At 40.0% G+C, this 14,395-nt stretch overlaps 1 protein-coding gene across 11 annotated transcripts in view; it reads left to right on the forward strand.

Moving 5' to 3' along the window:
• GRIP1 (glutamate receptor interacting protein 1) overlaps positions 1–14,395 on the forward strand; it is a 660,679-nt gene that overhangs the window by 597,782 nt on the left and 48,502 nt on the right. For all 11 annotated transcript variants that reach the window (XM_027593517.2, XM_027593519.2, XM_027593518.2 and 8 more), the window contains 2 exons: positions 9,628–9,697; positions 11,805–11,950. In XM_027593517.2, the coding sequence (XP_027449318.1) occupies positions 9,628–9,697; positions 11,805–11,950 (216 nt within the window). The remainder of the gene's footprint in view (positions 1–9,627; positions 9,698–11,804; positions 11,951–14,395) is intronic.

The raw sequence follows: 14,395 nt of genomic DNA on the forward strand, positions 1-14,395 counted from the left end.
CGGATCGCTGTGTTGTACACCTGAAACCAATGTAACACTGTGTCCACTATACTTCAATTGAAGAAAAAAATTGATATACATAAGAATATAACTATAAAGCAAAGTATCCATTTAAAAACTAAGCCTGTGATATAGTCCTCTTTTATTTTTTTATTAAAGATTTTTTTAAATTTATTTATTCATGAGAGACAGAGAGAGAGAGAGAGAGAGAGAGAGAGAGAAGGAGGCTCCCAAGGAGCAGGGAGCTCGATGCGGGACTCGATCCCAGGACCCCGGGATCATGACCTGAGCCGAAGGCAGACGCCTAACCATCTGAGCCACCCAGGCGCCTGATATATTCCTCTTTTAAAGTCAATATTTAGATGCTCAATTTGTCTGAAGTGTATTCATGTCTACACAGCTACAACATATTTTATTCCTGTGAAGAATCATTTAAAATTATGCTTTATGATGGTTTTATGTAGGAACTATTACATTTAATACCAACAATGGAAACTTCCCCCAGACCCCCACAAGAGTGGCCTGACTTCTAGCCAGCGTAAGCTAAAGCTGTTGGTGGAAGCTAGAAGTGTTATATGCCGTTCCTGGATGGAGGAATGATACGTAAGCTTGTCAAACCTGCTTGTCAGCCCATCTAGAGCTACAGCTCCCTTTATACAACTTATCATCCCCATACCAAATGTGTGTCTCCTCATGGGAAATACTCATATATTCCCAACTGAGAAAACAGAATTCACTTTAAGAAAAAAAAAAAAGACCAGAATCCCTTTTTATTGTTATGAAGTAATAAACTCCTGAGGCCTAGCACGTTTCCTGGCATATACAAGGTGTTTATTTAATCCCTGGCTCTGCGGAGTGAATGTATAAGGAGTCTAGCGGAAACAATCTTCTGCTAACAATCTTCTGCTACCCACTGGGCACTCCAGAAAATGAGCCTTTGAAGGGGATGATGAATACAGATGTTTATGCAAAGGTCCTTGGGTGAACTAAAGGAGCACTAACTTGGAAAATGATTAAGAGCAAGGCCTCAGAGCGCACATACTCCACTCCTCCACTCTCTTGACCTCTCTGTACCATTTCCTTGTCTGTAAAACAGCACACTTGTTCCCTTCCTTGTAGCAATTGTGAGAAGATTAAATGAGCTAGTATATGTAAATGCCTACAACCAATTATGCACCCTAACAAGTGTTAGTTATTATGATGATTGCTATTTATTTTACATATAGAGCTTCATGAAATAGCTTAATCCAAGCTCTACCGCCACAAAATTTCACGCCAACTGCAATTATAGCACTTCGGGTAGGAAACCAAACACACAGGTACTGTTAGTGAAACTGAGGCATGCAGGGGTTTACTGGTGTTTCTCACTATCTTTATACAAAGTCCTCTTGTGTCTCCCTCACCTTGTGAGAGCCTGGGTGGTAAGAAGCAGGTCTTCATCTGGGGAAACGTTCCACCAGAGCCTTTCACACTTGGCTGAAGCCTCACTCACTCTTCAGAACTAATTGACTGAGAAATGAGTCTCTCCGATTTTGGATGTGGTGAGCAGTTTTAGACTAATTTTCTGAAGCTCCTGATGAGACATTCATAGCACATTAGCATCAGGCATGACTTTTATTGATGTTATTGCTATAATGTGGAGCAATTTATTATAGCAAATAAAGTGAAACAGCCTCCTGAAGCTGTGAGACGTCAGCCAATCAGAAACCAGAGCGCATACCCAGCCACACAGCCCACCTACCTCTCAAGTCGGAGAACGCTGGTTGCCTCTGTCATGCGCAGTTGCCGTCAGAGTCGTTTTGACATTGTTTTCTTTTGCAGTTTTACTACAAGGATTTGCATCTACTTTGTACCAGGCATGACAATAAGCAGTTTATATGTGTGTTTCAGTTAATCCTTAAAGCGACCCCGTGACAACTATGCCCATTTTATAGAAAAGAAAGCGAGGTGCCCACGGGGGCTTAGTCGTGAAGCGTCTGCCTTTGGCTCAGGTCATGATCCCCGGGTTTTGGGATCGAGCCCCGCATCGGGTTCCCCGCTCAGTGGGAGAGTCTGCTTCTCCTTCTCCCACTCCCCCTGCTTGTGTTCCTTCTCTTGCTTTGTCTCTGTCAGATAAATTAAAAAAATCTTTAAAAAAGAAAGACAGAAAAGAAAAAGAAAAGAAAGGGCTCAGCTGGGTAACCTGCCCAGGACCCAGAGCTCATAAAGCCTAAAACGGGATTCAAACCCATTCTGTCTGACTTAACCTGGGCTTGTTGTCACATCAGCACCCATCACTGCCTCTACATGATTGGTGACCCTTCCCACATCCTTTATCAGAAAAGCAAAAGATAGCATTTTATGAGTGGAGTTAATTTGTTGGCTTTCCTTTTTAGTGTGACTGAATTGTTTTCAGGAACAAAGGCTTGCTTTTTTTTTTTTTTATAAAATCATAAAGCAGCCTTTATGACAAGCACAACAAATCTGTCATTTTCCCCTTAAGTCTTAAGCGTATTTAGAAAAGAATGGCTCAAGTTTTTTGCGAACTTTGCAATAAAAATTCTACTTGCTGTTCCATTTCAAATCAAATAACTTGTTTTACTTGCCAGGTATCATATATATGGTTGCAAGCAAAGTAAAACTGAGTGTGTGTGTGTGTGTGTGTGTGTGGTGGTGTCCAATGTAGTTTGGACACTTTATCAGGCTCTATGAGCAAAGTACCTTGACTAGCAGAGTAAGATCCATGAAAGGCTAGATATTATTGAATGTTCTTAAATACATTGTTGATTCATGTTTAATTAGCTCCAAAATCCAGAAGATTTTACCTGCCTGCTAATACAAAGTTTTTAAGCAAAAGATAGAGAATGTCATTTTCTACCTTTCCAACAACTATTTGAGAAACAAAGAATCCATGTTCACTTTAAGAATCAGTTTCTGATAGTGAGAGAGGACTAGTGATTTTAAATCTTCAGGGCCAAAAGATGATTGCTTGAACCCTGGCATTTAGCGCTGCTCTCACCCCATACCATTTTAAAACAACAGTATAGGGCACCTGGGTGTGGCTCAGTTGGTTAAGCGACTGCCTTCCGCTCAGGTCATGATCCTGGAGTCCCGGGATTGAGTCCCACATCCAGCTCCCTGCTCAGCAGGGAGTCTGCTTCTCCCTCTGACCCTCCTCCCTCTCATGCTCTCTGTCTCTCATTCTCTCTCTCTCAAATAAATAAATAAAATCTTTAAAAAAATTTAAAAAAGCAGTATAAGATTTTTCAAAAGGCACAAACCCAGAAGAAAAGGAAAATAGATAGCAGCAACCAAATCTGGAAGTAGCAAAGAAGATGGACAAATGATAAATTTAAAGAAGCAGAAGGAAATGACCTATCAGATAAACGGCTAGAATCCAAACTCGATAAAGAACTTATCAAACTCAGCACCCAAAGAACAACTAATCCAATCAAGAAGACATGAACAGCCATTGTTCCAAAGAAGACATCCAAATGGCCAACAGACACATGAAAAAGTGCTCAACATCGCTCGGCATCAGGGAAATCCAAATCAAAACCTCAGTGAGATACCACCTCGCACCAGTCAGAATGGCTAAAATTAACAAGTCAGGAAACGACAGATGTTGGTGAAGATGCAGAGAAAGGGGAACCCTCCTACGCTGTTGGTGGGAATGCAAGCTGGTGCAGCCACTCTGGAAAACAGTATGGAAGTTCCTCAAAAAGTTGAAAATAGAGCTACCCTACAACCCAGCAATTGCACCACTGGGTATTTACCCCAAAGATAAAAATGTAGTGATCCGAAGTACACCCCAATGTTTATAGCAGCAATGTCCACAATAACCAAACTACAGAAAGAGCCTAGATGTCCATCAACAGATGAATGGATAAAGACGATGTGGTATACATACATATATATATATATATATATATATATATATATATACACAATGGAATATTATGCAGCCATCAAAGAAACCGAAATCTTGTCATTTGCAATGATGTGGATGGAACTAGAGGGTATTATGCTGAGTGAAATAAGTTAATCAGAGAAAGACAAGTATCATATGATCTCACTGATAAGAGGAATTTTTAATCTCAGGAAATAAACTGAGGGTTGCTGGAGTGGTGGGGGGTGGGAGGGATGGGGTGGCTGGGTGATGGACACTGGGGAGGGTATGTGCTATGGTGAGCGCTGTGAGTTGTGTAAGACTGATGAATCACAGACCTGGACCTCTGAAACGAATAATACATTACATGTTAAAAAAAAAGAAAGATAGCAGGAAGGGTAAAATGAAGGGGGGAAATCGGAGGGGGAGACGAACCATGAGAGACGATGGACTCTGAGAAACAAACTGAGGGTTCTAGAGGGGACGGGGGTGGGGGGATGGGTTAGCCTGGCGATGGGTATTAGAGAGGGCACGTATCAAATGGAGCACTGGGTGTTATACGCAAACAATGAATCATGGAACACTACAGCAGAAACTAATGATGTAATGTATGGTGACTAACATAACATAATAAAATAAAATTAAAAAATAAAGAAGCAGAAGGGAAAGCTGACATGGAACCCAATTTGCGTCCTAAACCCCCAACAGGATCAGGAACTGGTGGAATGAGGAACTCCGGGCAGTGAGAGTGATAGGAGAGCTGAGACACAAGGAATGGTTGAAAGTCTGTGAAGAATGAATTAGTCCCTTAGATGCCTTCCCCCAGCCCGCACAGCTCTCCCCTCCCCGGCGGAAGTGAGTTTCAGTCTCTGGAAAGCATGAAATGGAGGGCCTCCGGCCTGGGAGAGCACAGCTGAGGGTGAACTGTGCTGCTCTCCGAAAACAGCTGAGTGCAAAGTGTACATACTCAGCGTCGAGACTGCTAGTCGCCTTCCCCTCCGTAAGCCCAGAGAAGCCAGGTCGCCGGGCTTACTACCCTCCAAGTGGGAGGAAGAATCAGGGCCATCTGACCCAAAGAAACAGCCTGGCCTGAACTACCCAGGGAAGACCGAGTCCGCAGACCCCTCTCAGGTGCACCAGGCTTTCTAACAGCTTTGTAGGGCTGCATCTTTCATGTGAACAGACAGCTGAGAAAAAGCAGACACCCGAGGGAAGAATCTGATACGCAAGTCTATCACCGAAAACAAAGAAGAGAAACAGAAGCAGCACATTCAGGAAGAAAAAAACTGTCAAAAGGAGCAAGGTTTCATTAAGGTCAGGAACAACCTAAGATACTGTGTGGATGGGAGGCAGGAAACGAATACTAGTCTAAAACAACATACCGAGGGGGACAAAGAGCTCTTGGAACTTACGAACATGGCAGAAGTTAAAATAAAGGTGAGGGGAAATTCCAGAAATTAGAAGAAAAACAAGTTTTTAGATAAGTGTACGGGCTGAGTCCAAAGGACACACTATCCAAATAATAACCCTTACAGGATGAAAGAGGACAGAGCAGTAGGAGGGCTCCAAGGATGCGAGAGAGCAGGGTTAAGAGATAAACGGAAGCATATTAAAAATTTAAGAGTTTATTTAAGGAAAAATAGATTCAAATCAGGCAGCGCCAAACTGGAAGGAGTTAGGAGTGCTCTACCCACAGGAGCCTGGGGGAAGACAGAGAAAGTACAGACACAGAGAAAGGAAATTATTGGTTGGCTGTAGCTTAAAGCCTAGTCGGCTGTTTGTGATTGGTTTTCCTTAGCATTTTTGATTTTGTAATTTTGAGGCATTGACAGGCTTAGATTTTGGGTCGCTTCTATAGACCATCACAGCTTTAGAGCCACCTCAGTCTAATGGCCTCCTTGCTTAATTAGTGTAACACAAGTCAAGAGAACATCTTTCAGGGTCTGTGGGAAGGAAGTTCCTAAGATCTATGCCGCAACCCTAGAAAGCAAACAGTGCGGACAGGTTGTAAACCTCTGCGAGAAACCCTGATATGATTTGTCATACCAAGAGAACATTTATGTAACCTGGGATCTGAGGAGTTGAATTCATGATTAATACAAGAAAACTAAACAAAGACACCAAGACAATAAACAACTACAGGGAAAATATATCCTAAGAAAAGCCAAGTGGTCACAGTATGCTACATGACTTGTCTGTGAATACTGTTTACGTAGTCATACTGAGGAAAATAACAAATACTGATCTTATAAAAAGTTCAGACAAAACTGTGTTGGAAGAATGCGGGGAGCCCACAGGACAAGAAACATGTGTGAATATGGTGCTGGTATAGCATCTTTCATAACAGAAGGTAAATAATTAGCACTGGAAAATAATTAAATAGTAACAGTTGTATGTTATTTAGCAATATAGCAACAGCATCTGGGGAAGTAAGAAATGAAGGGCTGCTCTTGGAGAAATCTGACTCTTCAAATTGTATGCATGTATAATTTTGATAAAAATAAAGGGGTATAAAAAAGTAAATTTTAAAAAATAACATGGTAGGGAGTTTTCTTGTGAGGATCGAGACTGTACATCTATGAGAGGCATGAAAAAAAATCAATCATTGTGATGTTATACAAATGGGTACTTGTGATTTAGGATAAAATTTCTAGTGACATCATCTTGTTCGATTGCAAAATAGCTGTAAAAGACGGAAAGTGACGAGTTTTGAAAAACTTGTAGATGACTCAAAAATGTAGCTCTAATAAAACAAAAACAACTAATAGAAGAATTGGAATTAAAATTATTTTATGAACTATGACTAAGGAAAAGGCAGTATTTTAAATTTAATGTATATCATACAACACGGCATTTGTGTCATTGTTCTTTGTCCTTTGTCAGCCTTTCAGTTCTATACATTTGACCAGTTTACATTGAGATTTCAAGCAGTTGTGAAACTATTTTGTCTCTTTCAGAACTCAATAACCATGTGCTACTCTTCTTTGCTAGGCTACACTCCTGACACTTGTAGGATAACCTCCCCACCATATGATGGTTTGTATGGCCTTCCCAGCTGGACTCACTTTGCAAAAGAGAGAGTTTCATGGCTAATAACTTCATGAGATTTAACCATCCCTGTCCCCCCCCGTTTTATGCAACTTCTATGGGGTTTCATGGCTGGTGCTTAGAGCAGAGCTGCCTAGCTTATAGTTAGTGTCAATAAATATGTATTAAACAAATGATTCTGTGGAGAACTTTGATCAAATTCGAAGCATTAAGTGCTAGTGTATTCTCATTCAAAGGGTCACAAATTCAGAAGCCCTCAGGGGTGAGGCAAGTCAGTGAATGAGATCCATCCAGGGAAGACAGTGGCAAATGGGAAATTGAAGGCTCCATCCAAAGGGGGGAGTTGGAAAGTGTCCAGTGTTGCTAGATAATCATAAAAGTAAACATTCACATGGTGCATTGCATGTGCACTGGTCCGATCGGATGGCTTTAATGTAAAAACTCAATCCTTGCCACAAAAACTCTGAGGTAAGCACTATTATTGCTCTTCACCCCCTTTTGCAGATTAGAAAACTCAGGTGCCTAAAGACTATGCACTCAAACGCACATGGCTGATAAGTGGCAGAGCCAGGATTCTGGACCCAAGCATTCTGGCTACCAGGTCCCAGCTCCTAATCATTCTGCCATGCTGCCTCTCCAATTTTTTTAAAAGACGCTAACACATGTGCATGAAATCTACTAATTTTTAAATGCTGGCAACTATTCTAACTTTTTGAAGCACTACAAGTCAAGCAAAGCATGCTTGGTTTGTGACTTCTTCTCAGGTTGTGGAGAATTAAAACATAGGTACTGGGGTATGCAAACGATGTCTGAGCCCCCAGAGCCACATTTAACACGCCTGGTAGGCTCGGTAGCCACAGTGCCAGGACCTCGTACAGATTTGGACCCACTTCCGGGTTCAACTTCATCACTCCAGTGGGCATCTACCCTGATGAGCTTTTCAAGCCTCAGTTATGGTCTTGGTTAAAGGAGAAAGAGAAGAATCTCGTAAACGTGAGAATGGCCACCATATGTGTCCATATGCCTTAATAACTTTCAAACCTCTCTGCAAAGCCGTGTGGGTGTTTCCAAGAGGCCCCAGTGCTATTTTCCTCTGTTGCAAAGATGACAGGGATGCGTTTGATGTATTTTGTTGCCTCTACTATTGTTTCATTTCAGACCATTTCAGTGGAACGTGGATTTTATTAAAAACCAGGGGAAACATTGAATGCTCTGTGATGGTTACTACAGCTTGGCAAAATAGAGTAAAAATCATTGGCAGATGCTAAAAAAGTTGTATTTTTTGGCAATAACAAAGTTTTTGTCTTTGAGCCCTATGCCCAAAACAATTTGCAGTTGTAAAATATGACATGTATAAAAATGCTAAATATTTATATTTCTCTGGAGGAATTATATCAAATCATTGAGTGGAGGTTTAAATTATGAATTAATTGTAGTGAATAGAATGTTTTGCATACTTTGCTAGAAGCTAAGAATAATGATTGAATGAAGTCCCATTAATATTTACTATGGGCTAGTTTAGACAGTGGGTAAGGTATTGGTATATGTATTTGCTTTTTCTTTCAATGTTGTGTTGAGATATTAAACCATCTGTTCTTATGCATAAACATTTTCCTGGGATTCAGGTGGGATTATGGGATATGATATGGCTCTATGATTATTATGGGGTGATCAGCCTGTTTATAATAAAGTGTTACTTTAGGGGCCTCTTAATGATCCTTAAAAGGAAATCACTACAGATTTCAAACTGGCAAAACATCTCCTCTCGGAGGCAAATTGTTTTTTTTTTATAAATGTCAGTATGGGTTATTTTAATTATCAAACACCTAAATTAAATGTAAACTTTCTAGATCAAGATAATATTTTTGTACTTATGTGAACTATAGCTCATTTTCAGGATCAATTCTACAGTAGACTCAAAACTAATTGCTTTTCATTCTCATCAAATGGCAATATCCCTGAGAGAAGTTATAAAGCCAAAAACTGACCACTGTGCAGGATAATAGAATAATCTGTAAACTCAATAAAAGTTATATGTGCATATTTAGAATGCGAATATGTATAAAAATATAATTAAGTCAAATATTTACTACTGTCAATAAAATAAAATATTCACATTCCGGAACACTTCAGAGCGTTCTAGGTATAAATGTGTAAGCAAAATTTTAAGATTTACAGTCTATCTAGCAAAAGATTTCCTTATGGAAAAAAAAAAAAGAACTTTAAATCAGTGCATCTCGTGCAATTTCCAACCCTGTATGCTTGAGTAATATGGCACGGTCCCATAAAAAGTGGTGTCTCCTCACCAAAAAGAAGTGAAGGAAGAAGTGGGAGAAGGGAGCACATATGAATACCACTAAGGGGAGCCCCCAGTTGCTTCTGATAGTCTCCTATTGGGGTATTCACCCTCCACCATTCTCTTGGGAATCACAAGTTGAAATAGATTTAAACCTGATGCGCAGCTCTGCAATTGCTTTCTCCAATTGCAAATTTAAAATGACTTGGCTTTAGTTCTTAAGTTTATAAATACTTCAACACAAACATTTTTATATCAAGAAGACGTAATGTGCACATTTTCTAATTCGTTTGCTGAACATCTTTGCTTTGCATACAAACTGTACTTGCATCAACCATTGCTATAAAACAGGAAATGTATGGTGTGGGTGAATTATGGACATAAAGGTGTGACTATTCTAACTTCACTATTACAGCACCATCTAGCAGAAAACCAGGAGATCCCCTTGTCATATCAGATATCAAGAAAGGAAGTGTGGCACACAGGTAAGGAAAATGAATGTTCTGGTTCATTCCAGGCATTTCTTTTTCTTTAAGTAACTCTACCCCCAACATGGAGCCCGAACTCATGACCCCAAGATCAAGAGTTGCATGCTCTACCGACTGAGCCAGCCAGGTGTAAGGCATTCCTTAATTAAAGTAGAAATGAGGGGCACCTGGGTGGCTCAGACGGTTAAGCGTCTGCCTTCGGCTCAGGTCATGATCCCAGGGCCCTGGGATGGAGCCTCACATCGGACTCCCTGCTGAACAGGGAGCCTGCTTTTCCCTCTCCCTCTCCCTGCTGCTCCCCCTGCTTGTGCTCGCTCTCTCTCTCTCTTTCTCTCTCTCTGTCTAATAAAAAATTAAAAAAATAAAGTGGAAATGACCCTTTCCACACCCAAGGTAGACCTTGCTAATGGATCATGGTATTCTTAGTATTTTCCAGACAGCCACTATTAAACGATCCTATTTAACATTCCTCATGCAATGACTTCGTAGCTCTCACACCTTATATAAATTTATTTCTGTACCCACTGCAGACAACAATCACCTGAAAATATCTCTTAGGGTCCTTCCTGAGTCCTGATCATCTTCCATCCTTCATTTTCCAGCTAAAAAGAGAAATTATGAGAAACACCCCACGTGGAGATTATAGCTTGTGGAAAAGCTTTGCTAGATGCCAGAATGTCCTCCCTAGCCAAGCCAGATCCTTGAGCCTTGAACAATGTTTGTCTTCTATTTGATCCATATACCGTCAAAATCAGAGAGTCTCAAACTTTTGATTTCACAGATCAAAAATATTTATTTTAAAGATTTATTCATTTATTAGAGAGAGAGAGCATGAGCGGGAGGGGCAGGGGGAGAGGGAGAAAGAATCTCCAGCAGACTGGAGCAGAGCCCAACGCAGAGCTGGATCTTACGACTCAGAGATCATGACCTGAGCCTAAACCAAGAGTCAGACACAACCGACTGCACAATCCAGGTGCCCCTAGATCAAAAATATTTTTAAATCTTTGGGAATACTGAAATAAGACTGTTAACTTTCTCTGTCCAATTAAGGACTTCTTAATATCCTATCTATTATGATAGTCATTTCATTAAAGTCGTATTTTAATGCTCAATAAGTAGAAAGGACGTTGTATGAGTTTAGGTATATAGCTATAGGCTCAGATCCGATGACAGGGAGACTCATGAATAGACTGGGACAAACAAGTCTGCAGTGTGTGTCTCATGTAACAGTTGGGAGGTGGGCAGGCAGTGCGGGGCTGGGGAGACAACTCTGCCATCCTCACCACTTTGCTCCAGTTATTGCAATTTTCTAGCCACAGAAGGGAAGTGGGAGTGGTGCTAAGAGAGTCTGGGGTGTGCATCTTCAGGGAATGACCCAGAAGAAGAGAGAGGAGGCTAGAAGCTGAAAGCAATTACCGGTGTCTGTCACAGACCTAATGCATAAAGGATAGTTCTTACCAAAACATAACCTTCTTACAAATATGTATGCGTATACATACATGTGCCTACAAACACATACATATTCCCACTATTTTTCTCATTTCATGATGGACCTTAAAAATTTTCAACAGACCTGCCAAGGTCCAGTGCCAGTGTTAGACTCTCAATGGCCATGGGTTTCCCGGGGCAGGTGGAAATGGCAGGGACACCAAGAGTCAGACCTCCACTAAGTCCAGCCCACCATGACTTCCCTCTCTCTCCCAACCCTTTCCTAGTACCTGGACTGCCAAGGGTGAAAGGTAGTGCAACGATGTGGAGAAGCATGAGGACACGCAGTGTCCGTAAACCCTGCACCATTACCTCCCTTCCTAGGAAACTTAGAATTCCTGAGTGAAGCTTATATAGTGGTACTAGACTAATTCAAGAAACCAGTAAAAAAAAAAAAAAAAAAAGAAAAAGTTTTTAATACTCTGAAATGTAATGTCATGGCAGCCATCCAAACTAAGATTGGAAAAAAAGGATTTGTTAATAAAATGCAATTTAAAAAGAGTTGAAGAACCTCTCTTCCTCTAAAGGCTGCCATAATGCTACATTATTCTTAATGCCTCTTAAATGACCCGGGTAAGTGCTCATTAATCATGTGTTGCTCTGCATTTACTAACAGGACTGGCACCCTGGAACTCGGGGATAAATTACTTGCAATAGATAACATCCGGCTGGACAACTGTTCAATGGAAGATGCAGTTCAGATCCTCCAGCAGTGTGAAGACCTGGTGAAGCTCAAAATCCGCAAAGATGAAGATAACTCAGGTATTGATAGCTTCCTTAGTTAAGACTGATTTCTCTAACTGTGCATCTGTCACAGAAGATACTAGATCTTGATGTTTTACATACAACAGCTGGCTAGTGACATTGCAACAGTGTTCTACATAGTTAAAAGGGTCTTTAAATTGTGTGTTGAGAGTGTAGTATGAATTTTAAATAATGGTATGATATAATTAAGATATTTTTATTATAAAACATCATTATGGTAGTATCAAAATTATTTTCAAAAATGAAAACTAAATCGTCACCCAGTACTACCCTAATACACTGGAACCAGTTATTTTTTTTTTTGAAGATTTTATTTGTTTATTTGAGAGAGAGAGAGAGAGAACAAGCAGCGGGGAGGAGCAGAGAGGGAGAGAGGGAGAAGCAGACTCCCCGCTGAGCAAGGAGCCCGATGAGGGACTCGATTCCAGGACCCTGAGATCATGACCTGAGCCGAAGGCAGACACTTAACTGATTGAGCCACCCAGGTGCCCCAGAACCAGTTGTTCTCTAGTTGATATTTATATTACATGATTATAGCCATAGTGCATGTTATAACTTCTTAAGCACATTACCACTTTTCAAACACTTAATACCTATCATTTTTTTATTTACTGCCTGTAATTTATTTATCATTTTTCTCTTCTTACTTAGATTGCTTCCAATTGTTTCACTATCATAGATAGTACAATCACAGACATCTTTATGTATGGATATCTTTACTCAACTTTTCTTCTTCTTCTGAATTATTTCCTTAGGAAACATTTTTAGAAGTAAAATTGCTGAGTAAGAATAAAAAGGAACTTCTCAGGATTCCTGACGAGTCTTGTACCATGTTGCTTTCTAAAAGGGCTGTATCCATTTGTAGGGTTTCCAGTAATGGATGAATACAGTGGGGCAGTGCTTCTCAAACTTTCTTAGGCCTCAGAATCACCTGAAGAGCTTGTTAAAACACAGTTCTGGTCATTACTCCCAGATGAAGCCTGAGATTCTGCATTTCTAACAAACTTCCTGATAATACCACTACTGTGGTCCAAGAAACACAATCTGAGCAGCCCGGCTGAAGCCAACTTCTTTGCTATGAATATTATTCTGCTGATCATAGTTATAAGTCTTTTTACTTGTTGGCCTAAGCCTTATATGTAATATACAGTTTGTGTTTTCCAGTTTTGATTTTGTTTTGTTTTGTTTTGTTTTAATACAGTGAGCATTTAAAGAATTTAAAGTAATCTGAATGTTTACTCCAGTTAGATTTTTATTTGCCCAATGTTTTCAAGTTTTTTCTCTACAGAATTAGTAGATTTTTGCCTAATGACTCCCCTTACTGAATTTTTCCAAAGCATTTGATTCTGTTTTCATAGAACCACTATACTCGTGTTTCGTAGGTTATGTAAGATCCATTAAATTACATAGTTACAAAAACTAGTAAAACTGACATAAACAGGCTTGGGAATAAACAAAATTGACTCTAAATTTTTAAGCTTACAACTCAATTGTTAGCAGGCACAGAGATGCACAGAGGTACTAGAAAGAGCTATTACTCTAGGGCATTCAATAGCATTAGTAGATATATTTTATAAAGATAGAGAACCACAATTAATCCAGTAATGGCTAAAGAGAGATTGGTTAAGAGACTTTCTGCTGTATATAATTTAATTCCAACCAATGATGAGTTATTGTCAGTGTTCTGGAATCTTCTATAATTAAGCCATCTAGATCTAGAGTTTATGGTCATGTCAGGCCATGTGTTTTTGATTCCTGTACAAAGTCAAAACAAGTTGGTAGTTGCATCCATCGGTACAGCTGGTAAAGATGATTGTATCCAAATCTATTTTATAACCAACGCTTAAAAAGTTCCACTTGTTATTTCTCAAGCAACTGATTTTCTGTACCAACATTGCATTCTTCTCCTTACAAACATGCTTCAGTTGCACTTTCTTTTAGGGATTTATTTCAAAAAAGGATAAAGCCTCAAGCATCAGTCTGGATTCTGTCCTAGTGAAGAAGCAAAGCTCTGTGGAGAAACCCATTTTTCATGATTTGCCAAACTAAGCAGATCTCAGCTACCTTCCATGCAGAGTGAAAAAGCCAAGCCAGAGATGAATATGTATAGTGCCCACAGTTGGCTATTTTCCCAGTTCCAAAGCCAGGGTGTGCAGATATGTCAGGCTGGAGGAGTTTCAGAAACAACTGAACACTTGGACAGCCAGATCTTACTTTCAATTGCTTCTTCCCTTCAGCTTATTTTTTCCTCTGTAGACCTTTCCCTCTACAATCCCTATGCCTAATACTATGGTAATTCCCTTGCTTATTAAGTTTTGGGTTTTTTTTAATTTTTAGGAGGTCCTATTTTTAAAATCCTAAATCCTTCCATTGAAAACCATGCACCTACCCAAAATAAGACTGTAAATATAGGTGTGAGATATATATTTACCCAAACCAGAT

The sequence above is a fragment of the Zalophus californianus genome, chromosome 9 (assembly GCF_009762305.2).
Source record: "Zalophus californianus isolate mZalCal1 chromosome 9, mZalCal1.pri.v2, whole genome shotgun sequence".
Classification (NCBI taxonomy): Eukaryota; Metazoa; Chordata; class Mammalia; order Carnivora; family Otariidae; genus Zalophus; species Zalophus californianus.